The 26,535-nt window shown below is 40.8% G+C and overlaps 1 protein-coding gene across 1 annotated transcript; it reads right to left on the reverse strand.

The window, feature by feature from the left end:
- Positions 1-348: 348 nt before the first annotated feature.
- On the reverse strand, positions 349-26,167 carry araf (A-Raf proto-oncogene, serine/threonine kinase). The gene is made up of 16 exons (XM_082555140.1): positions 25,974-26,167; positions 24,241-24,478; positions 13,320-13,423; positions 12,443-12,545; positions 12,120-12,274; positions 9,735-9,833; positions 9,484-9,634; positions 9,364-9,391; positions 9,139-9,269; positions 8,813-9,015; positions 8,385-8,561; positions 8,171-8,217; positions 7,507-7,625; positions 5,820-5,951; positions 5,344-5,478; positions 349-4,779 (listed from the first exon to the last, which is right to left on the reverse strand). The coding sequence occupies exons 2-16, from the start codon at positions 24,349-24,351 to the stop codon at positions 4,639-4,641; spliced, it is 1,836 nt and encodes a 611-aa protein (XP_082411266.1). The 5' UTR covers positions 24,352-24,478; positions 25,974-26,167; the 3' UTR covers positions 349-4,638.
- Positions 26,168-26,535: the final 368 nt, after the last annotated feature.

The raw sequence follows: 26,535 nt of genomic DNA on the forward strand, positions 1-26,535 counted from the left end.
CTACGTCCAGATGAACACAATCAACGTTTGGAGATCAATTAACTTTATAAAAATAAAGAGCATAAACAGTGTTCTGTAGACTTCTGAACAATCTTGCTGTCAGATGACTTCCTGTTTATAGCTTGCCGTTTACTGATCTGTGGTGGAGCCTTAAAAATAACCACTTCCTCTTTTGACCCTGTTCAGCGAGTTTCCCTGAACAAGATTTCGTTTTAAGCTTAAGCGGGTCGAGAGGTCGTCGTTTAAAAACCAGTTAAATGTTTCACTTGGTAAGCTGATGAAACGAACTGTGTCCCAAAACAGACAAACAAGATTCCACTGATTGTACTGAAAGCTAAAAACAACAAGTTACAGATGAATTCATTTATTTCAAGAATAAATCCTGCATCATTACTGATCACAACACACACACACACACACACACACACACAACCCTTAAGAAAAAAAATGATTTACATGTTAAAATAATTGTTCTCTTTGAAATCACAAAAACAGTAACAAGAAAACAAAAAAGAAACAGACTGTACACAGCAGAAAACACTATTTATTGCAAATTAACACCCCTGACACCTCAGAAACTATAGACAAGTACTCCAACTCACCTACAGATATGAAAAGACAATAAAATAAAATAAGAAACTACTCTGACACAGCTCTCATCCTCTGAAACAGTCGCAGTGCCTCTCTTCCCCCATATTATGGTGCCCCTTTGAGTCTCCAGATGAGAATCTCGTGTTTCCTGAAGCTGTTCAGGTCCACTTGAACAGAGATGTGGCACCTGTTCCCTCATCCTCCAGATGAAGACGTTCGGGAGGCATCCCCTCAATGTGAAACTGAGCACAAAATGGTTCAATAAGCTCTCCAAACCCACTCTACTTTTTACAGATGCACAGAAAACCTGGTCTGCTGACGTTATACCAAAGCACTCCTGATCTTATATTGTGGTTTAAAAAAAAAAGTTTTGCTTTTTCTGAATGTTTATAAAAAGCAGCTCATTTAGAAAAAAAGAAAAACAAAGATTTCATTCAGCAGCTTCAGGCCATTCAAATACCCGTTAGTTACAGTTCCCTAAGTGTTGCTATTGTAGTGAAACCCCATGGACAACATCTTGCTTAGAGAAGAAGAAAAAAAAGAAAAAAAAAAATGTTGACACCCATTTGTGCTCAGGATGTGTGAAAGCAAAGTTGCTAGAAATGCCCCTGCATTTGACAGAGTCCGAGTGAACAGAGGAGCCAACAGTACCGCGCCGAAACATACATTCATGTTGAGAATGTTTGAGAGAAAAAAAAGAAAGCGAGAGAGCGCCTGGTGCTGATGAACATTTCAAAGATAAACATTCCCAGTAAACATCTGATCCATTTCAGAGTGCTGTACTTGCAGATTAACATCTGCGATAACATCAATAAATAAGAAAGCAAAACAAAAAAAGCCCACCACAAAACCTCTCCCACACCCACCACATAACTGGAATGAGCATCAGTCAGGGTACCCAGCCCCTAGATTAACATGAGAATATTAAATTAGCAGTTCATTAGTGACAGACATCTGCATCAACAGGAGTTTTGCTTCATGTCTGTCACATCACCTGCAGGATTCACAGAAGCCTGAAACATCACCTCACACCTACTGCCTTCACTTGGGCGAGACCCGACCAGCAAGAGTCAATGCCTCAGAATACAGCACTGTTAGGACAGACCAGGAGGCATGGCTCCTGATCCCCTACTGTTAAGTCACCAAAATCACCACAGAGAGGGTTGCGTCTGTGCCCTTAATTTACTATGGATTAAATCTGCTTTGAGTGACTGCATTGTCAGGTCAACCTGTGAGCACTAGCCCGAAGATGCTAACAGTCCAGCTGAAGGAGAAACTAAAGGTTCTGTAGATATGACTATCGTTTCCATTTCTTTCATTAGTCAGTACTACAAATCTACAAAGGATTACACTGAAGAAGAGCAGTGGCTGATCTTCAGTATCCTGCTTTTTGTTGATGGCAATGAAATTGTTGTGGCTGATAAGCTTTAAGTAAAGATGAGTAAAGGCTTTTTAAGACAATATTTCCCCACCAGTATTACAATGAGCAAAAATGAGGGGCTGAAAGAGGGGCAAAAAGAAAAAAACAAATTAGATATCTATCTAGATATATCTATCTATCTCTCTCTCTCCACAAACCCCCAAAACAAGGCCACACACTATCACTGATCACCAGCTAAGGCTACTAGCTTTTAAACCAGCCCAGCTGAACCCTGAGCACATGCGTATTTCTTTGAAAGACCTCATGAAGCAGGACCGAGCCGCCTCGGTGTGTTACAAGCACAGAGGCGAGTAAATATTCAACTAATTCATCCATCCATTCACTTCCGCTTATCATTTTCAGGGTCACGGGGGGCACTGGAGCCTATCCCAGCTGTCATAGGGCGAGAGGCGGGGTACACCCTGGACAGGTTACCAGTCTGTCACAGGGCCAACACACAGGGACAGACAACCATTCGCACTCACATTCAAACCTAGTGGCAATTTAGATTATCCAATTAACCCATCCCCACAAGCTGCATGTCTTTGGACGGTGGGAGGAAGCCGGAGTACCCGGAGTGAACCCACGCAAACATGGGGAGAACATGCAAACTCCACACGGCCTGATGGTGGAATTGAACTCAGGACCTTCTTGCTGTGCGGCAACTAATTCAATCTCAGGAAAATAAAATGCAGGGCTTTCATTCATAACAAGTGAGCATCCCACCAAAGAAAAATCAACTGGATACAAGCTTAAAGCAATCTCCTGGTGGGTAACATACAAACGGCTGGACGAGCAAACTAGACAACCCTGACATTTGTTCTGTTCTCTGAATACTACAGATTTTAATAATTCAGCTATTTCTTCAGAGTAGATTTGTGGCCATCACAACAGAGTTTGCACATTTGCCTTTAGATGTGATCTCACTTTTGTGAAAAATGTACACACCTCTTCAAGCCTAAATTAGAACAACTAATCAACCAAGGTTCTCACAGTTTTAAGGCATGCCCCACACCTATAGAAATATTTTGAGAATATGCGGACATGTGTGAGTGAACTATGGACGAGGGACTGCAGCATTGGAGAATGGACCTCTGGAGTGTGGAAAAACTAGCCAACACTGCTGAAGCTGTGTACCAAGCAATTCAATCTTTAAGGTGTACAAAACACTCACAATATGTAGCAGCAATACAACAAACCACTTAAGCCCATGTGGTGCAGAGGCTGGCACTCTGCTGTTCCTGCAGTGTGAGAGCTGTAAGGTGCGTGCCTCAACATGGAAACCTCAGTTTACACCTGGAATTGAAATGAGCCATCTGTTGAGCCCTTGAAACTACATCTGTACATTTCTAACAACAATGTCCTCTGATGACCTGACTAACATCTCACTTTGGAAAACATTTTGGTTTAGAAATGAATAACATCCACTGCTGAAGTATTGATCCTAACCATTTAGTCCCCGTGTTCAGTGGACTTGGAACATTAAAAGTATCACAGTGTTGCCTGGTAAGTGACACAAGTTAGGTGATGTTTCAGGACTTGAAAAGGGTAGAGGGGTGGGCAACTGCTTTTACTAAAAGTTTGTTTGAAACAGCACATTCTTAAGACTAAACACAGGATTTAAGGAATGGGATAACTTTCAAACCCTCAAACTGTAATTTGTAATGTTTAAATTTGGACATGCAGCCAGTTCTGCCAGGCCCTTCTCACTGACTTTCCATCCCCCCACAAACAGCATCAATGGAAACTTGATCCTCAGATGAATTTAGTGAATTTCAAAGTTCCTATTTGAAGAATATCTACCTGACAAGATACATTTATGTTTTATGTTAGTGAAAGAAAATATCTACCTCCAGGCCTTTCACTGCTTTGCTTCATGTACAGCAAAAGACTATAACAGGTTAAATGAGCAACTGGTATACATTTTTTTCCCATAAACTTCTTTGCATAGTTCAGTGTTCTAAGTTGCCAGGTCTTGTATAGATATTTGCAAGACCAGTAAATGCTGAAAGTCCACACTGGGGGCAAACATCTAACCTTTTACAAAACATATCACGTCAGGCACGTATTCAAAAAGAGTTGCTTTCAAATGAGTGGCGTTACATCTCAGGTCCCCATTCCATTTATGCTGTGTTACAGTGAAAGGGGCACATGCCCGCTGAGCATGGAGTATGTAAGTGGATCATGTGACTTGAACCAGTGGCTCCAGCTCCATGACTGATTTAAGTCCTCAAAGATCTGAATTAGACTCTTTTGCACTGTATGTGCAACCATGTGAGTTTCTTTAGAACAACTGAAACTCCAAAGCAGGTCTAAGAGCCAAATACAAGTCGAGATGTCGATTGACTTTCTCAGCTGGCAAGAGCAGACATTTTACACATGTCTACAAACAGAAGGTCTTTCTTTCACCTGATGGGCATGTGCGTGTCATTTGTTGAAGGAAAAAAAAAAAAAAAAAAAAATTCACTGTCAGACTAAGGTTACTTCTACAGTCTGTTACTGAGTTTTGCTGCTGAGAGCTGCAGCTCCACAATGGTGGAGAGCAGCCAGCTGTGGCCTCTTTGAGGCACTGGAATGCTGTGGTCCTTGACAGGTTGGCGGCCTCTTTGCTGTGTGCTGTGGAGAGCTTAGAGGGGCATGAGCCTGGTGGTGTGGAACAGGAGGGGGTTCAGGTCCTCAGCATGGACAGCTCGATGGAGCGACGGCTCGGAGCGACTCCGCTCGATTTTCGGCAGCAAATCTTGCACCTGCTCAATGGACACCAGAATCTGAGGAAGGACAGAAATATTAGGAAAATTACAGACTAGTTTTGTCAACATTACGCAACTACATTGCATATGGTTTGGCAGTCACCTGATTTAAAGGATAGTATAAATTTACAGGCAACTACAATGACACGTCCATGTCTTGCAAATTATTTGTATTGAGCACTCCGATTTGCTTTTCCAGAACTTTCATTAAAGCATCCTGTGCAAGATTCCTCACTGGTGGCCTACAGTCCTGCTGTATCTTGCTTTACATCAAAAATTTCTCCAGGTCTTTATGTTCACCTAAATTCTTCCAAAAACAAATCCTCTTTAGATTGATACAGAGGAGTGGCTGTGGCTCAGGCAGTACAGTAGGTCAACTACTAATCGGAAGGTTGGTGGTTCGATCCCTACAATAAATGATCATCTTTCTGACAGAACCCAGTTGTCGCCAAAAGTTTTGGATAAAGTAAAAGTTTCAAGTTAAATTTAAAGAAAGCCCTTAGAATGTCGAGTCACAGGACATTTTAACATTGCAGGATATTTTTTATTAAAGTGATAAACGATAAACCATACAAGACTGACCTGTGGAAAAAGGGGCCTTTCATCACGTTTAAACTTCAGGCAGTCGACGATCAGCCTCTTCATTGCTTTGGGTGAGGTACTATACAGCTTACTGAGGTCTGGAGACAGGTAACCACGTCCAACCATGAAGATTATCTGACAAAGAAAAAGAGGACCGAACAAGGTGAGCTACAGAACAAACGTAAGTATTACATCAAAAGGTCTGAAGACAGCTTAAGAAACTGGGCCACAAGTCAAGTCACACAAAATTTGCTTCATGTGTTCCAGATGAATTATTTAATTCAGAGTTACATTTAACAGTTTATCTACTGAACTCTACTAATATTTGTTAGTTTTTTGGAACTGTGACTTACTCTATGGCTATATTTTTAATGTTAATAGTAATTAACAAAATCTTCGGAAAGAGTCAGTCAGATATTTTAGACTGACTCAGTGTTGTGTGTTAACATAAACTAGAATAAACTGGGTAATGGAACCTGGTCTCTGTTGTTGATATTGGAGTAAGGCAGGGTTCCTGACATCAGCTCAAACAGAACTACTCCGTAGCCATATACGTCTGACTGGAACGTGTATGGGTTTGTGTCCTGCATGCGGATCACCTCAGGAGCCTAATGAGAGGAGCGAGGAAAAAATGAATTAAAAACTGACAAAGAGGTACTTTAACACTACCGATTACACTAATTTAGCTTTTTGTAAAGATGTTGTGACTTAACCAGATTAGAAGCAAATACACTACAAACCCTTGTACATAAAAACTGCATGTATGGATATAGGGTCTATCAAATAATGTGCGTGTGACCTTTACAGTGTTTAAACAAGTGGATGGAAAACTTCCAGGGTTCCAATATACAATGAAAAACCATCATATTTCTATTATTCTGCTTTACAGTTAATGATACAGATGTGACTTGATGTTATTTACAGTAATCACTTTTCAAGAAAAGTCGTCAAACAAACAATATAACTTAACCTGTCAAGACTCAAGATGTACACAGGTTATAAAGGACAACATTAACATGCATCGGTAATAGTATGCATCAGCCGCTCATTTTGCAAGTATCAGCAGCTGAAGAATGACATGATGTAAAAGTATTACTAAAGATCAACAATTTCTTTACCAAAACTGTTTTTTTGTGGTGTGTGGCACCCAGCACAGTCAGAACCTGACATCTCTTTGGTGCATGATTTCAGTCAACTCCACCAACTTGACTGACATGTGGCACTGTGACATGACACAACAGTCCCAATAGAAAAAGGAACCTGCCCAATGAGTGCTGTGGGAAGCTGGATAATCAGCCAATTGTGGCCACGGGCAGGATCAACACTGTTGCCAAGCTAGAACCGAGGAGTAATAACACTAATGACCGACACTGCAGTTTGTTATGTCTGTCGGCATAGCGACGTATCAGTGGGGACTTAAACACATTAGATTTCAGACAGAGCCATTGGTCTTTAGTAACTAGTTAGGAGGGAAAAAAGCTCCCTCGTAGAAAACAATTTAAGTAAGGGCAATGTCAGACTGAAGGTGAAAGAAGACACAGCCACAGTTCATGTACGGGTGGCTGTGGCTCAGGTGGTAGAGCAGATCAGCAACTGATTGGAAGGTTGGTGCTTCGATCCTTGGCTTCCCCAATCTATATGTCAAATATCCTTGGGCCAAGATACTAAACCCAAGTTGCCCTCGGATGCGTTCATCGGAGTGTGAATGTAGATTAGTTTGCACTTGTGTTTAGAAGTGCTTATGTGAACGGGTGAATGAGGCATGTTGTATACAGCGCTTTGAGTACTCCGGAGAGTAGAAAAGCGCTATATAAGAATCAGTCCATTTACCATGTAATCAAGAGTCAAGTTAAATGTTCTAGCTGCTGCCATGTTGGATTTTTAAAATCAATGTCACGAGGACAGGTGGATCCGACTGGCAAAACAAGAGATTCTGTATGCTGAACTTAAACTGAAATTTTCAAATTTAATAGGACTTGAAACTAGCAATTTAGCCCAAGAACTCATCTGAAACAGAATTGAGTACTCATACAAAGGAGCAGAGGCTCATTTTGCTCTAGTGTTCTATAAAACCCAAAATCTTTTCAAAAACTGCTCCCCCTACTGGCCTTAAAATGTCATATAGACTCTGAGCTCTACAATAAACATGTTAAGTATCCTTACCATCCAGAGAATGGATCCGCTGGGTTGTTCTACCTGCTGAGAGCCAGTCCATCGAGCCTTCACTGTAGCCAAGCCAAAGTCACCGATTTTAACAGTCCAGCCCTCATGGAGAAAAATATCTGGCAGCAAATCTCAGAAAAATACAACAGACAGCTGCTGGACGTTTTCATGGTATCAGTTACTGCATAAACATTTCACAAGAAAGAAGTTATAAAAAGTGAGACTGACAGAGGAAACTACCCAAAGTAAACAATGGGAAACAAAGAAATGTCCACCTGACAGTGTGGAATGACTCGACAAACTCAAATTTAATACCTCAGTTTCAAATTCAAATGTTTGTCCCTGACAGCAGCGATGCACCGTATCATCTTAAAATTGGCCTCTTCATGAAAACAAGGGAGAGGTGTCTTCAAGGTAAGAGTCAGCATAGAGTTTGTTTCTTGTGTTAAGAGTACTGACACATCACAGTTTTAATGGTTTGGCTGCTCTGTATATCACTGTCTATTAAAAGGAAATGCTTTTTGTGTGTTGTTAAACCTTTAATAACTGCAGAGCATGAGGCTCAAATTAGCACGTGTGACTACGGGTTAAAAAGGTACAGCTATCTAAACTCAGAAACACACAATGACTGCACTTATGTACACCATGCACAAGAGAAGGATACTGTTTGATTTTAGATCTCGATGAATTATGTTCTTTGCATGAAGATAACTGAAAGAAAAAGCAAAAAAACCCAATTTGAAAACTAGTAAATTAAATTCATGGGTGCCAAACATTTGTATACAGAATGAGCTTCTTGCACTACAAAAAGACTTTATGTCTGCTACTTGGCCTGACTAAGTGATGATGGTGAAATGGAATATTGCAGCAAGTCTTACTCCATGCCCTGTGCTGTCTGTCTGGCCACATCAATGCGACGCACAGTATCAAACTTGCTCTCTAAGACATGCAGATGGCGGTACAGGCTGCTGCCTTCACACCATTGTGTGATGATGGCAAAGTTGGGCTTAGTCATGAAGCCCATGAACAGCAGGATGTTGACGTGGCGGGTCTTCCTGTAGAGAACAGAAATAGTGAAACTTAGAAATTCCATTACCTCATCCGCAGTCAGAAAGTTATAGTCACCACATTGTTAAGAGTTAAATTAAAGTGCTATAACAATGTGAACTGGTGTTAATAAAACCAGTTTATGCAGCGTTAATAATACTAATATCATTATCATTATTAATAACTCCACCACCAGCAGCAGTTGTGGAAAGATTTGTGCAAATAAAACCAAGTTAAAGTCATGTAAACCACTGCTCACCGCAACACCTGCATTTCATTTTTAAAGGCTTGTAACTGCTCAGGCGTTGGCTCTTTGACTTTGAGGATCTTGATTGCCACATCTCCATGCCACTTTCCCTTGAAGACAGTTCCAAAGGAGCCAGAACCTATTCTCTTCTGGATGTTGACTTCTCGAGAGTGGACCTCCCAGTAGTAACTTGAATCTCTGTTGCCTCCTCGGTGCTGAAACAACAGATTGACTGTTAAATTTGTTAAAAAGAGATAGCAGTTCAATGCATTCAAAGGTTGCCCTTGTGAATATGTAAAGTGACCAGTGGCCTGTGAACAATGTTAAAGACACCCTACCACTTTCTTTTTGTCATCAGAGGACGAGGGCTTGCGCTCCCTGGGTTCCGAAGGGGACTTTGGTGGCTTCTTCCCTGGAGAGCCAAAAGAAGAGGGCGGGCTGGTGGAGGGCTTAGGTGAGGGTTCAGGACCTGCAGCAACAAGAGACAGCACAACATAAGTGTCATACATAGAATAACAAATGTATTCTAAAACAGAAGAGAGGGGGAAAAATGGAAAGCATACCTATTGTGTTGTTGAACTTTAGTGCTTCCTAAGAGGAGATATGCAACAAAGTTATTTTGATGAATACACAGTGGAGGTGACAATCCTTCAAGCAAAAGCAAACAAGCAGCCAACACCGACCTCTATAATCATGGCAGAAGCAGGGTCCAATGTGCTGACCATATGAACATTGGGAGTAGATGTGGAGCGATGCCTCTGTAGAGACTGACCATCTCCGCCTGACATGGGGAAGTGAAAGGTTGAGGACGGGGATGGGGACAGGTGGCCCATTCTGAGCAAAAAGAAAGAAGGCCAAAATTTTGATTAAAATATACATTTCACAAAATAAAGCAATGCTGCAATTTTGATAGAACGCCATCTGCCCAGCTTACCCAGAAGGCTCTGGGGTTAAGGCTGGGTTGCTCTGCGTGGGGGAATTTTCTGGCAGTATTATCTGTGGGTATCCATCTGGGCAAGGACTGGGATCAGAACTGGACATAGGATTGAAAGAAAACAATTAAACAATATCACAGAAGTTTCATACTATTCAGGCTCCAATTATGTGCAAAATTTCTGTTATTTAGTACTAAATAATTTAGTAAGTGCATATTTGCACCGTTTTTTTAATGTCAAGTCTGAATCTGATCATCTAGGCACATCACAAAAAGATGGTCCGTATATCTCCATTTTTCCCTGAAACTGTTCTGAATTTTAAGAACTTCAGGTGTTTTAATTGTTTTTCAACATCATTAGGGCTGGGCCATATCATACCGTTCACGTTAACACTGGTATAACGTTCGGCAACGATAAGAAAATGAAATACCGCGATAGAATATGGGTAAAACTTTGTTTTTTGTTTGTTTGTGCCTTTGTTTTCATACGCACATGGTGGAAAAAGCAGGGCGGCGACGGAGAATGAGAAGGGCGAAAGCGGATCGTTGAATAAAACGGATGAACCAGAATTGGTTTGTAAAAATGCTGCAACTTCAGTGGTGTGGCACTGGTTTAGCTTTTGTCTGTCAGATACACGACAAAGCACTATTTTTGGTAGCGCATTACCGTGTTTTTTGGAAAATACGGCACTTAAAATCAATCCTTTGATTTTTCTGAAAATCAACAGTGCCCCTTATAATCCCTTGTGCCTTATGAATTCTGGTTGTGTTTACTGACCTCGAAACGATTTTATGTGGTACACGGCGCTGGAAAAATCTGTCAAATGTTTTAGTACGACTTTGCTAAGCTACGAACCCGCACCGCTTGATGGATTGTTGGAGCATTATGGCTATCGTAGGTAGGAGCCTCGGAGTGATACGTACTGTGCGTCAACATAATATTACCGTATTGTGTGTGTATAACCTCTTTCTAAGTTTTGTGGATATTATACATGGTTATATGTCAGCCAATTTCCACTGCCTTTAACTTTAACTAGAGAACGCACATAAACAGGCAGCTGTTTTTTTTTTTTTGTTTTGTTTTTTTTTTTTAAGTGAAAATAAATTATTAGAGCAAAAAAAACCCCATCAAAGTTGTGGAGTTGTAAAGTATTTTGTCTAGTGTCAATTATATCGTTATCAAATGTATATTGTGATAAATATTTTTGGTCATATCGCCCTGCTCTAATCAATCAGTCCCAATAAAGTTATTTACAAAGACTAAAGTAAAAGACTATTTTAAGAGTGCAGAAGGAAAATTACAGTGTGTAAAAATCATTAGATTTTAGTAGATGGCAGATTGCAGTCAACTAAATGTTGTTGTTGGGTTTTTTTGGGTTTTTTTAACCCTCCCAATTCAAGTTCATAATCCTAGCTACGTTGGCTGTTCTAGGAGAAACGTGTTAGTCAGCTAAGACAGTGAAAGAGGCCAATATGAGTTGAGTGAGTTGTTGAGGATATCCTGAACTAAGGAGCTCGGAAAGAAAAACGTCCGAACTTTGAGTTTCTTGGAAGACGTTTCACCTCTGATCCGAGAAGCTTCTTCAATTCACAGCTCCTTAGACGACAATGACCAGGATGACCAAGAACCTTCACACACATATCCTGACCTTTTCTTTTGTAAACGCTGCTGTTAGCATTTAGAGAAACTCTCTTTGAAGTGGATCCAACATTGTTGAACTTAAACATTTAGCGGACAAACTCCTATACACAAGGAGAATACACTCAAACTGTTTATCAGAAGGAAAGTGTGATTTTTAGGACACTGCAGTCTAACGTTAGCTGGCCAACTCTTATAACCAGCCGTTTAGTTGGCAGTCAGCTGTCTGGAGTCTAATTACAATAAGTAATTGCAATAATATTGGGAATAAAGAAGCATGTTTTTGCATGTTTTTGTGTGCTAGAGCCTTGACTGCAGTTCAGGAGATGAGGCTTGAGGTGAAGAGGATGAGGTGGAAATGAGGAAAGAGCATTTAAAAGCCTTTTGTGATCTTTAAAGGCTTACTATGTAAGCCTTTAAAGATCACAAAAGGCTTACTATGTATGTCTCTACATAAAACATGATTAACCAGAATACAATGTTCATCTCAGCCACTGTAATCAAAATTACAGGGCAACATGGCAGCTATAAAAAACACAACAACTAACAAATTAAAAAAACAACAAAAAACTGTATGGCCTGTATGTCGACATCATGTTGCAAAGTCTGGAAAATATCGTCTGAATCCATAGAATTGTGGCCCTCCTTAAAAATAGGACTTATTTTCCAACTAGCCACCTTCTCTTGGTGAAATATTACCAGCAAAGCATCTGGTACAGCCAACGATAAACACTACTCCAACTCACCGCTCTCTTATAGTATCCATGTCCACACACACGGTGGGGACCTTGCTACTGCAGTGTTGGTGAAACTTGTAGCCACATGTCTGACATCTGAAGCCATTGAAAAGGAACTTGTGGCAAAAATCACAGTAAGCCAGCTTGAAGAAAGTTTTGCGTACCTATACAGATAGAGTTCATGAAATTTACTTTGCAGTAATAACATTTAAGACCATCAAGGCTAAAAACAGCAGCAATTCAATTAGAGTATCACAGGCCAAAAACGTATGAACAAAAGGTATTTCACATAAGCTATGAACATTTTATACACAGGTATGTGAGATACTTACAAAGTTGTGCATGGTCAGGGGAATATCATCCAGGACCTCAACTAAAAGCTCCTCTCCAACTAGAGGAGTTATGTCTGTGTCCCAGTCCGTCAGTCTTTTTCGACTAGAGGGGCAAAAAAAGGAACATTTAGAAGCAATTTAAACACTCTTTGTACATATCACCAATATTGAAACCCCTTTCAAGGTTTAAAATGGCTAAGATAACAAAAAAATAACAACGGAGAGGTCTTCATTATCCTAATTGACCAATGCACTTAATTTGTATATCAATGAGTTTCTCAGAAATGTCAACAACTGTTTATGGTGCGAGAAAACAGTTTACAACTATGTTGAAGCATCAAAACTGCTAAATTACAAATTCTACCTTTAAGCTGTTGAATGTTCACAGACAGCTAGAGTAAAATTTTTACTTTCATTCATTTTTCTCTTTAAAGTGGATCTTTCATGGTCATTTCCAACTTTTATCCTGAGATTCTACTAGCGTAGCTAAAGTTTGAACAGAAGGTCAGTGATTCTTTCCCTTTGTTAAGACTGTTTTAATATCTAATGAAGCATAGGAATGTTACCCATCGTTACACAGGAAACCCTTCAAATGCATTATGGTAACAAAAAAAACAAACAAAAAAAAACCACAATGAATAATTAATTGTATATTAGTTGTTTATCAATGCATATTGACTTTTCTACCGTTTCAGCCTTTGAATCAACTTCACATTACATCTTCAGCCTCTGTTATATACATGTGTTTGTCTAACATGTAGTCTTGTGACAGCTGTTCACTGTTGCCTCTCAGAGTTTCATGTGGGCTAAAAGGAATGCAAAGTCATTTTCCAATATGATGTGAGAGGACGTGGCACAAACAGCAGTGCAATCTTACCCTCCTAGAAGGCGAAATACAGCACAGCACTCTTGGCTCAGGCCTCTCACTTTGAGCGCTTTATCTAGAATCTCATGCACAGTCTGTCCTTGGCGGACATTCACCTGAAAACAGAATGCCATATTTGAATAAGTGTGACTTTGACATGACATTCTCTGATCACACAGGTAACACTTGGGTAAAATGGCAGTAACAAAGAGCATCAATTTTGACCATACAAGAAACAAACATTACATTAGATGATGCAGGTTACTGTTCCCATTATGTGTTTAGGAATGTGGAATGTAAAGCTACATGTAAATGTGGCTGAATATGATTCTTTGCTTTCCAGCTTTTTCTTCATGCTGTAAGTGGGAAATAAATTCCTCAGTCTCTGTCGCCATCTCTCTCATCTCCCCTTCCCTAGTTAGAGGTGCACACAGGAGAACAAACAAGAAAGACAAAAAGGGGCATCATGTCTCTTGTCTGAAGAGCTGCAGATGGGAGGAAATACCATGAGCAAATCAACCGTTCTTTCTGTACCACACACCTAAAGGTTTAGAGTAATAGTGGGTGGATTGAGCAGAACTAGAAGGATCTGTACCTCTCAAGAATCAGGAAACGGGCAGGGAAAATCATCACAGACCCCTCACACCCTGGACACAGACTTTTTGATCTGCTGCCCTCTGGCAGACGGTACAGAAGCCTGCAGACCAGGACCACCCAACATAGGAACAGTTTCTTTCCCCTCGTCATCTCCCTTCTTAACAGTTGACCTGTCACACTGCTCCCACTGCCAGACTGCAACTGCACCTTATGTACATTCTGTAGTAGGGCTGCCACGATTAGTCGACTAGTCACGATTACGTCGACTATCAAAATCGTCGACGACTGATTTAATAGTCGACGCGTCGTTTGAAGCTTTGTAAGATCACAAAAGACGCAGGAATGAGTAGTAGGATTTAAGAGTGTAATAACGGACTGAAACAGAAGAGGGCAGCACTGCATGGATGCCAGCTGCCGTTAAACCCTGAAGAAGAAGAAGCTGTGTCCCAGAATTCATAGCGCAGCCCAGCTCAATTTCCAACAACGGCGGCAGCTAGTTAGTTTTAAAATTACTCTTATTATTCTTTTCTGGGTCACAAAATAAACGTAGCTGTGTAAACCTCAAATATTTGCTCAGTTTATCAAGACGCCACATATTTTCAAAAGCGCGCCGACGTTTTCGGAGACGTCTGTTACCCACTAGCTCGATAGCTAGCTAGGCTCACTAGAGCCCGTGAGAACACCGGACTCCCGGCAAATCGTTTTCAAACCCACCGCCTTCTTTCGCTACTCAGGTTAAACATACATAAGTCACTTAGATAACTTAAACATGTTATTGTTTGGCTTTTTTTTGTATTTTATTTGTTCCTGAGTAAATCGGTTTGGCTGAGATTAAAGTTATAGTTTTTACACAGCTGAATAAACATCAAGCAGACAGCTGATTATCAGAAGTGTGAGATGCTCGAGAATTTACTCCGGTGTCCTGTTATATTTTAGATAGCAAGGAGTTTATTAAACTTCACCGAAACAATCTGTAAAATTCATTAAAATTTAATAAACTATCATCCTGTCTTTATTTTTAGTTAGCACATACCTTAAACACTTAAAGCTGTAAGCTAATGATAGTTATATATGAGCAGATGCTGCTGGTGCAATATGCTGTACGTTTTACGTCCAATGGATGATGATCTGATTAGTCGACTAATCGCAAAAATAATCGGTGACTAGTCGACTATCAAAATAATCGTTTGTGACAGCCCTATTCTGTAGTATTCATTCCACCTCATTTCATTTCTGTATTTTATGTATACAAGTTTAGATTCGTTATTTATAGTTGTTTACACAGCTTTGTGTATGTATGTGTAATGTGTGTATATAGATGTGTGTGTGTGTGTGAGATTTACATTGCTGTGCTTGAGAGCCACCATCTACCAGAACCAAATTCCCTGTATGTGTCTGCACATATACTTTGCCAATAAACACGATTCTGAACTAACCTTTTTCAAAATGAAACGAACTGAACTACATCCCGACTACCGCTTACACATCTGGGCGCTAACTTAGGCTGAGACCCCATCTAAATGAACCTCTCCATAAAACCTTTTATTTCAATAGTCACCTGAAAATAAAAAAAAAAATATCTACTGAATCACCAGCCAAATGTCATTTTAAAAAATAAATATAACTTCAATTTACACATCATTATGGCTAGGGCTGCTCAATTACCGTAATTGTCGGGCTATAAGCCGCTACTTTTTGCACAAGCTTTGAACCCTGCGGCTTTTAGTCAGGTGCGGCTTTTCTATGGATTGTCCATGAGCGGATTTGTTTTGTTTGTTCCGCTGTTGTACGGCACTACGTTGCCTGGCGGAAGGATCGGGGTTCAAGAGTGGTATGTTGGTCACATGTCCATCCGCCAGGCAACGTAGTGCCGTACGAAGTAGCGCGAAAAGCAAACTTCAAAGTAGCGCTACGCGTTCAGCGGGAGGTGTGGATGACGAGCGGCGATAAACTTGCGAAAAGCAAGTTATGCTCAACTCCACCATTGGATTCTGACAGCGTGGAAAAGTGTGAAAACATCCACGATCACCAACGGATTTCGAAGGGCTGGACTGTTGCATGATGGAGAGGAGGACACCGCCACGGCCCTTCTGAGGGTGTTCGACTCTGAGGGATTTGTTTGGTTGGTTTTGAAAGTGACAACGAAGGAGAGAAGCGGAGAGTGAATGACGAAGCCATCCTGAGCCTGTTTGTATCCGACACTGGAGAAGAGGACTTTGGTGGTTTTAGTGCGCAGGAAGAAGAGAAAGATGGTGGTGAATGACTGACTTTTCTTCTTGTTAAAACAGTGTCACTGCACCTGAGCCTAAAAGGTAGTCCGAATCTATTTTTCTGGTGTGCTGTAGGTTATTATGTACTACATTTGTTACTCATTTATGAAGCACAGTACATGTTTCGTACTTGTAATTACCGCTACTTGTACATATACCTAAAAAGTTATGCAAATATGCACCCATAACTTGTTTTTCAAAATATTAATAAAAGTGATGTCTCCAAACAGCCGTCTCTTTCCTGACAATTCGCTTTGTGCATATTCTCTTACATATGATGAGTCAACATTGAAACACCTGCAGCTTTTAGTCAGGTGCGGCTAATGTATGTACAAAACAGGATTTTCCCCTGATTTTAGCTTGTGCGGCTAATATTCAGGTGCGCTCTGTAGTCCGGGAAATACGGTAATCGAATTTTAATCACGATTACGATCTGGGCTTTCAACGATCATTAAAAATGACTGAGCCGATTATTAGCCCCTCCCTCATTTATCCGCGACACCTTAAAGGCCGGTCCGTGAAAATATTGTCAGGCATAAACCGGCCCTTGGCGCAAAAAAGGTTGGAGACCGCTGATTAAGAGGACCCGAGGGAAGCTCGAAAAGCTCGGAAAGCTAAGCAGAAGTTATTTGGAGGGGAGAGTGACTGCCGTTGGTTGAAAAGAGAGGTTAAAAAAAAAAAAAAACAAAAAAAAAAACTTCAGTGGTGTTGTACACTATTTTATATTATTATTTAAAGTCATTATTCAATACATTGTTATTGTTAACCCTTTAAAGCCGGTCAGAGCAGCATGCTCCGTTTTGTGTAACTATTTTTAACTATTTTTAAATCCCTGTAGAACCTGAACCGTGTAAGCTAGCGCAATATTTTTTTTTTTTTTTTGCATATGAAACCAGAGGAGTTGTACTTGCATCTTATGCCATCAGCTTGTCCTCGGTCACGGTTTCCTTCCACATATAGCTTTGCAAAAGTTGCATAAAAAGGGCTTGCAGGAACAAAAACATAATATTCCAGAAACACGCTTTGCCGATCCGATCAGCTGTTCGTAACACTTCCCACATTGAAACAGACGTCAGCGCGAACTATCGCATGTCCGCCATTTCCTGCCCGAAACCGGAAGTGACATAATTTTCGCGGAAAATGTAGTTTTTTACTTGTAGGCTTTAAAAGCCTATACTGGTGTTTTTATAAGTCATGTTTGACTTTTCTGAATAGTTTCTGGGATGCTTAGAACTCGAATTGCACTGCTGGAAATAGTTTATTTTGATGCACATGCTGTTTTCTTTGCAAATTTGCATCATAGGATTGTTTTTTTCGTTTTTCCTGCAGTGTATCTCCAAAATAAAACTATGAAGACACTCAAAATAGATTTCCTGTTGTTGTAAACTATTTTTTGCAACTTTTTTGTATTTAAAGTTTTGAGGGATAAACCTCTTAAATTTCTCCAAGTAGAAATATATGTAAAAAACAAAACAAAAACTATTTTCAATTTTTTGTAGTTTATTGCACTTTTTTGCAATTAATGTAGTTACTATGGACTTAATGCATACATATTATTAAAATATGGGCTATAACAGTTGTATAGAAACTTGAAATGCTCCCACAAATGGCACTACAACATGTAAAAAAATAATATAAGCTCTGGCGGACTTGGTTCTATAGTAGGTCGTAAGGGTTAAATAAATATCGTCAAATAATCGAGATCTCAATTTCAGTGAAAATAATCGTGATTATCATTTTTGCCATAATCGAGCAGCCCTAATTATGGCATTAATTGCTTGGTTGACAGAGCCAACACAATCAACACCTTTGGTTATCCCAATGAAGAAAAACCAATTACATTTTTAAAAAAATAACAACAACACAGCACTTCATATTATCTCAAAAAGTAAGAAAGCACCTTCCTACTTGTCTGCTACAATAATATGTAGTGACATACCCTTGCCACCACACATGTGGAACTGTCAAACGTCAGCTGTGTGCTTATGTTAGCACATCACAATTGGCCAATAGGTTCTCTCATTTTGTGGCTGGTTTGGAGGCAGGGACTCAATAACCAACCTCTTCACAGTTACTCAGTTCTTCCCTACATTTCTATTCGGGACTGAGTGTCATGTCTCTCCCTTATAATGTTGACTAGTCACGATTACGCCGACGACTAATTTAATAGTCGACGCGTCATTTGAAGCTTTGTAAGATCCCAAAAGACGCAGGAATAAGTAGTAGGATTTAAGAGTGTAATAATGGACTGAAAAGGAAGATGGCAGCACTGCATGTACAAGGATGCCAGCTGCCGTTAAACCTCAAAGAAGAAGCAGTGTCCGTTATAGCAGCTGCGTCCAAATTCAGAAACCGCATCCTCCTGTGCCCGCATTTGTAGGCCGATTACGTTACAGTGACACGACGAAGACTGTCCAAATTCGAAGACTCCGACAAATGCAGCTGACAAATACGCCCTTCATTTCCCCAAATTTGAAGGATGGGTCGGGTGTATACTTTGTGGCCCAGCCCATCCCAGAATTCATAGCACGGCCCTGCTCAGTTTCCAACAATAGCGGCAGCTAGTTAGTTTTAATATTACTCTTATTATTCTTTCTGGGGCACAAAATAAACGTTTAACATATTTTCCAGGCAAGAATGTAGCTGTGTAAACTTCAAATATCTGCTCAGTTTATCAAGACACCACATATTTTCAAAAGCGCTCTGACGTTTTCGGTAGGGGTGCAACGATACTCGTATCGATATTGAACTGTTCGATACAGTGCTTTCGGTTCGGTACGCATATGTATCGAACAATAAACATTTTTTAATTTATTTTATCAACTTTCCTTCTGACGATGCTGTCTGTGTTGAGCGCTCAGTGGATCTGCGCTCGACAGTGCAGCCTAGGCGGAGTAGTCGAACGCAGATTCACTGAGCGCAGGGCAAGCTAGCCAGACAGAAGTTAAGCTCGCCTTGCAACATGGCAAACTGAACCTCCCCCACCCTCATTCAGATCTGGCGTTTGGAAATATTTTGGTTTTCATGTGAAGTATGACCCTGAAGGTAAGAGCGTCATGGACTAAAGTAAAACAGTATGTTGGATGTGCCACACAATGCTCAATTACATGGGTGGGAACTAGTGTGTTAGCGCAGTTAGCTCGTTAACGTGTTGGCAGTCCAGCCCCACGCACGGGGCGATCGGCGGTAGCTCGTTAACGGAGATTTGCCGTGTTGTGGCGTTAACGTCATTTCAACGAGATTAACGCTGACAGCACTAGTGGGAACACAACGAATATGACTGCACATTTACGCCGACATAATCCTAGTGCAAAATCAAGTGGAAGCAGACAAAAAACAACAAGCACGCATGCTACAAACTTTACCAGAGTAAACATTGCACTCTATTACATTTTACACAGCTTTTTGGGGACGCAATTTGGGTTGTACATTTAGCATTCAAGAATATACTTTAATACAATGCACATGATTCTCCTTATGGGGACCTGATATGTTTAATATGCTGCAGAGAATATAGTCCAGAAGAAGCGTATAGTATAGCTTTTATTTTGGAAAGAGCCATTTCTCTGTAATAAACTCTCTTTTCCAAAGATGAGTGATTCCTCAATCAGATACAGGGCTCGCAAAATCACTAGCCCGACGTCCTGGGGCTAGCGATTTTTCCAGTCGGGCTACCAAAATCTATCTCTGCCCTGCCCGTCGGCCTATCATAGGAAGGAAAAATATATGTCAATGCTTTTGCATTCTTTCGGAAATGTAGCTGGGTAATTATGTCATTGGCATCGGTGAGCCACTGTCAATATGTGACCTATTGAAATCGCGTTTGAATTTGCGCTTGTTCTTTTGCTTTCACTTTGCAATCGCGCGAACTGTGTATAGAGAGCGACAGCACTGATTGGTGAGTGATAATAATTTGCGCACCAACTACAGTGGGGCAAAAAAGTATTTAGTCAGCCACCGATTGTGCAAGTTCCCCCACTTAAAATGATGACAGAGGTCAGTAATTTGCACCAGAGGTACACTTCAACTGTGAGAGACAGAATGTGAAAAAAAAAATCCATGAATTCACATGGTAGGATTTGTAAAGAATTTATTCGTAAATTAGGGTGGAAAATAAGTATTTGGTCACCTCAAACAAGGAAAATCTCTGGCTCTCACAGACCTGTAACGTCTTCTGTAAGAAGCTTTTCTGTCCCCCACTCGTTACCTGTATGAATGGCACCTGTTTGAACTCATCATCTGTATATAAGACACCTGTCCACAGCCTCAAACAGTCAGACTCCAAACTCCGCCATGGCCAAGACCAAAGAGCTTTCGAAGGACACCAGGAAAAGTATTGTAGACCTGCACCAGACTGGGAAGAGTGAATCTACAATAGGCAAGCAGCTTGGTGTGAAAAAACCAACTGTGGGAGCAATCATCAGAAAATGGAAGACATACAAGACCACTGATAATCTCCCTCGATCTGGGGCTCCACGCAAGATCTCATCCCGTGGGGTCAAAATGATCATGAGAACGGTGAGCAAAGATCCCAGAACCACACGGGGGGACCTGGTGAATGACCTGCAGAGAGCTGGGACCAAAGTAACAAAGGTCACCATCAGTAACACACTACAACGGCAGGGAATCAAATCCCGCAGTGCCAGACGTGTTCCGCTGCTGAAGCCAGTGCATGTCCAGGCCCGTCTGAAGTTTGTCAGAGAGCACATGGATGATACAGCAGAGGATTGGGAGAATGTCATGTGGTCAGATGAAACCAAAGTAGAACTTTTTGGTATAAACTCAACTCGTCGTGTTTGGAGGAAGAAGAATACTGAGTTGCATCCCAAGAACACCATACCTACTGTGAAGCATGGGGGTGGAAACATCATGCTATAGGGCTGTTTTTCTGCCAAGGGGACAGGACGACTGATCCGTGTTAAGGACAGAATGAATGGGGCCATGTATCGTGAGATTTTGAGCCAAAACCTCCTTCCATCAGTGAGAACTTTGAAGATGAAACGAGGCTGGGTCTTCCAACATGACAATGATCCAAAACACACCGCCCGGGCAACAAAGGAGTGGCTCCGTAAGAAGCATTTGAAAGTCCTGGAGTGGCCTAGCCAGTCTCCAGACCTCAACCCCATAGAAAATCTGTGGCGGGAGTTGAAAGTCCGTGTTGCTCGGCGACAGCCCCAAAACATCACTGCTCTCGAGAAGATCTGCATGGAGGAATGGGCCAAAATACCAGCTACTGTGTGTGCAAACCTGGTAAAGACCTATAGTAAACGTTTGACCTCTGTTATTGCCAACAAAGGTTATGTTACAAAGTATTGAGTTGTATTTTTGTTATTGACCAAATACTTATTTTCCACCCTGATTTACGAATAAATTCTTTACAAATCCTACCATGTGGATTCATGGATTTTTTTTCACATTCTGTCTCTCACAGTTGAAGTGTACCTCTGGTGCAAATTACTGGCCTCTGTCATCATTTTAGGTGGGGGAACTTGCACAATCGGTGGCTGACTAAATACTTTTTTGCCCCACTGTATGTCCTCTGACATCGTCTTATCATTTGTTAGCTTACTATGCAAACATGACAAGTGAAATCTCCCGCAGCAAGCTTAAACATGTGAGAGGTTGATCGCGCAGAGAATCGCTGAGCGTTATGTGAGTGCCTGTGTAAAAGCAGCAGGATATATATTTTAGTTCTGCTGAGCCAAATAAGACAGGTCAGGGTGAAGAAGTGACAGCCAAAGAAAAGCTTACCGCAAAACTGAAAAGTTATGACAAATCAGACTATAAGGCAAAAATAAAGTGCAGCTTCATGGTTTCATGGACAAAGAATTTCTGTGGCTGCAATATGACGAGCTAAATAACCAGGGGTGCACATAGGTGGTCCGCAGGTGCGCATTCGCTGTCAAAATAAAAAACGCGCACAAGATAAGAAGTTGCAACGCGTGTTTGCGTACATAAGATTTTCTGGAGGAGGACAGACATTTGTTTAGAACTCTTAAAGATGTCGAAGAAACAAAATCCTTTAAGCAATTACTTTGGTGTTCCTCCACTTCCAAACAAATGTCAGAAGGAGTGCGAACCGCAAAAGAAGCGCGTATTCTCGGAAAAGTGGTTGCAGGAGGTGAGCTGGCTTCAAACAAATGATGAACACACAGAGATGTGGAGCAGAATGTGCCGTGAAAATCCCACTCTAGCGGACAAAAACAGTGCCTTTTATATGGACGCAAACGCGCGTTGCAACTTCTAATCTGGTGCGCATCTTTTATTTTGACAGCGAATGCGCACATGCGGACCACTTATGTGCACCCGTGTAAATAACAATGTTCTGCCGGGTGTGTCGTTGGTTTTCCCTCGATTTCTGAGTCGACAAGCGCCTTTGTTACTGGCACCAGTCATTTTAAGAAAGGCCCCCATTAGAACCCATGAGAAATGAAAGAAATGCATTACTGCTTAGTCTGCAATATCTTTCCCAGAACAAAACACCAATTGCAAACTAAAAATAAACCTGAAAAATCTGTTTAGAACAGCGTACTATGTTGCAAAGAGTGAACTACCACTGGCAAAATTTAGCAGTCTTTGCAAACTTCAAAAAGCAAATGGCCTAGATCTTGGTTCCACTTGCCTCTTACCCGTGACTTCAGTGGAAATTTCAAATTCAGGATCTGACAGACTGATTAATGTCCTACACAGTTCTTACAAGTTCATAGAAATTTCTGTTCAATTAGAACCAAGTATTTGAGTTGATGTTTGTAATTTTTATACAATGTTGTAATTTGTGTTTCAACAATTTTTTGATTAATGTTTTGTTTCCTTTACAATATTATACTTTAATGTATAATATTGTAAAGGAAACAAAACATCAATCAAAAAAATTGCTCTTTTTTTTATTCTGGCTACTTAAATTTATTTTGGGCGAATTTTGTGTATCGTTGCACCCTTAGTTTTCGGATATGTCTGTTACCCACCAGCTCGATAGCTAGCCGGGGTTCAAGGCTCACTAGAGCCGGTGAGAACACCAAACTCCCAGAAAATCGTTTTCAAACCCACTGTGTTTGGCTTTTTTCAGTATTTTATTTGTTCCTGAGTAAATTGGTTTGGCTGAGATTAAAGTTAGTTTTTACACAGCAGAATAAACATCAAGCAGACAACTGCTTATCAGAAGTGTGAGATGCTCGAGAATATACTCCGGTGTCCTGTTATATTTTAGATAGCAAGGAGCAGACGGCTGAGTTTATTAAACTCCACCGAAACAATCTGCAAATTTAATTAAAATTTTATAAACTAACATCTTGTCTTTATTTTTAGTTAGCACATAACTTAAACACTTAAAGCTGTAATCTAATGATAGTTAGATAAGAGCAGATGCATGCTGGTGCAATGAGCTGTACATTTTACATCCAATGGATGCATGATCTGATTAGTCGACTAATCGCAAAAATAATCGGTGACTAGTCGACTATCAAAATAATCGTTTGTGGCAGCCCTACCTACCTACTGCTAATACTACACAGATTTAGCACATGTGCTCATTATTTGTACAAAAAAGGTCCAGCAGAGAAGGGAAAAGCTCAGTTTGATGTGCTTTGGAAGGATCTGTACAGCTAGTAAAACTCACCTGTAAACACTGAGGATTTAAAAGGAGAATGCTCCTACATGAATCCCAGAGATTCATGTTGGATAATGCCATGAACACAGTGTCCTCTACACTGCCACTCATATCACTAAATTTAACACTGACATAGTGACAGGACTATGCCACAGCTACGCTTCAGTGTATGAAAACTTGACATCTAACAGGAATTACAAGTCAAATTAAAGGACGATGGTGGCAGGCACCATCTGAGAAACCTGATACCAACTGTCCAACTAGCTTACTCATTAGCACATTCTGAAAGATGTCAAACTGCAATTACAGTTACAACCAACAGTGATGGAAGATTTTTTCTCCCTCCTACAGAAGTGTTAAATGTCAATTGTTTTCTATCAAACAAGGCACTTTTTATAGTTACAATGTTTAATATAAAAAATGTCACTGGTCAAGACAAACATGGAGAAAAGTATCTCACCACTGTCCTCTGTTTGTTGGGGAGGTAGACTCGGATGGTTCCTCCACCTCGGGGTGGATCCTCTGGACTGGTCTCCCCTGAGGAGGAGTAGGAGGAGGAGGTGGAGGACATGGTGAGAGGCAGGAGGGAATTGGGGGAGGGCAGGGGGGGAAGGGAAGACACAGTACTTGGACACCAAAGCCTCAGGAGAGCTTCATGCACAGTGGGGTCCAGAGGAGTTTTGCCCTTTACCTAGAACCTACACAAACACAAAAAGAATATGAAAAAGTGCACATAGGTATGATAAAATTGATAACACACAGACTTTAACTACTTTTATAAACATTAATAGGTAATTAATGTTAGAAGAATACTACAAATACGTTTTTGGTCGCTCTCTTTAGGGGTTGTACAGCAGAAAATCTACCTCCGATAACCCTTCCCTAGCATCCTCATCTATCACACGAACCCTCTGTACCCCTCTCCTTCACAACATCCCCAAACCTTCCTCTTTTCCTCCTTGTCTAGAAGATCAGTCTTCAACATCCTGTGTTCACCATCACTCCTCTGCACATATCCAAATCAACTCAGCCTTGGCCAACTTTGTCTTCAAACCGCTCAACCTGAGGTGTCTCTTGGATGCACTCATTTCTAATTTTGTCCATCATAGTCACTCCTAATGAAAATGTTAACGTCTCCAAACTATACATCATAGCAGCTCTCACTACCATCTTGTAAACACCTTTCAATCTTGCTCCTGTCCTTCTGTCACGAATCTCCCCTGGCACTCGTCTTCCCCCTCTTTTACCATTTCTTTTGGATAAAAATCAATTAAATTAGTAAGAGGGAGTGCTATTTTCTGTCTCAACTACTGTACAACACGCTAGTAAAAACTTTAAAGTTTAAAAATCACATACTTTAAAGTGTTGTTGAAAATAACAGTTGTTTGATTAACCCAAACACTGAAACCTCGCGAAAGCTTTTTCCTGAGTTTTGAATTGTCCCATATACCGGTTAGCTTGTAATCCAGTGGCACCAACAACTAAGGTGTTCGCAAAGTGGCCTACAGGAGCAAGAACTAACTTTTTCTAAACGTTGTAGCTCATATTTGAGACCGGGCGAGCTTGGAATTAACATTGAAACAAACCGCTGACAAACAAAGTTGCACATTTGGTTAACAGCCGAAAGATGCTAACGCTAGCTCATATTAGCCCGGTAGCCTAGCATGGGATTCGACTGCCTTGTAAAATGACATTTCGAGTTTGGGGAAGCCATGTTCCTCTTGGAGCGCGAGTTAATTGTCTCCGGCTAACTAGCTGACTGCCTTTCAAGGTAATTTGTAGTAAGGAGGTGCGAAGCGATATAATAAAAACATAATTCCTACAAAGCAAAGTAATCAGAGTTTTCGGAAATTCCTCTTCGCTCAACCAGCTAGCAAACTAGCATAGCTAAGCATTAGCATTAGTTGGAACGGGAGAGATTATGTGGCTGCTTCAGTCACTAGCGCAGTTTACAGTTAAAAGCTTTAACGCGAGTCCCAGCCTGCTAAGGTTAGCAAACTTAGGGGTTTTACCACGGCGTCAGGCTGGTGCCTACTTAAGAGTCTCTTTTCAGATATGCAGCGAATAATTTCCTTGACATGCTCAACACAGGACGGTCCAGATTGTGCTATGCAGTGCTTACGGTGACAGCAAAATCTCCTTTCGTCTCAGTGTTCTGAAACAGTTGGGATAAATAAAAAGTTAAACTCGTACCTGTAACGGCCATCTTGAATTCTCGCAATCTGGAGGCGAATCTGTCAAGAACTTCAGGGGAAAGCGGAAAAACTCCATAAATGCTCTGTGCTCATTGGTCAACTTCTGTAGGCGCGTTCTTTCATTGGACAGAAGCTGCAATCCAAACGGTGGGAGCTGCTGTGTAACGACACACATGTATACTACAGTAAGAGTATAGACACCTGTGATTATTGTTCAGCGTTAAAACCGGTGGAAATGACAAATGTTAATCTGTTTTTTAATTATATTTTGATCACGAGTAAATTAATTAATTTAAAAAACTGTTACAAGATTGTACTAGGGTTACTGACACAAGTATAAATGCATACTAGTGCACTGTTCAGACACTTGACACATATTTGCGGATGTGTCATTTTGGCAAATTGGTACTGAAAAAAGGATGAAAATCTCTGTGGTGAAATATAACTTTAAGGAGAGAGAGACAAAGGGTGAGAAAAGAGAGGAAAAAAGCACACACAGGCGGAATACATGTTATGGTTTAATCTGAAAGAGACAGGAGACTGTAGTGGCAGGGGAGAAT

The sequence above is a fragment of the Aulonocara stuartgranti genome (assembly GCF_965226115.1).
Source record: "Aulonocara stuartgranti genome assembly, chromosome: 12".
Classification (NCBI taxonomy): domain Eukaryota; kingdom Metazoa; phylum Chordata; class Actinopteri; order Cichliformes; family Cichlidae; genus Aulonocara; species Aulonocara stuartgranti.

Coding starts and splice junctions, on each gene's coding strand:
- araf (XM_082555140.1), bottom strand. CDS start 24,351: ATGTCCTCCACCTCCTCCTCCTACTCCTCCTCAGGGGAGACCAGTCCA. Junction 9,392..9,483: donor CTTCTGCCATGATTATAGAG/GTCGGTGTTGGC, acceptor ATCTCCTCTTAG/GAAGCACTAAAGTTCAACAA. Junction 7,626..8,170: donor TCGAGATCTAAAATCAAACA/GTATCCTTCTCT, acceptor ATTTGCTGCCAG/ATATTTTTCTCCATGAGGGC.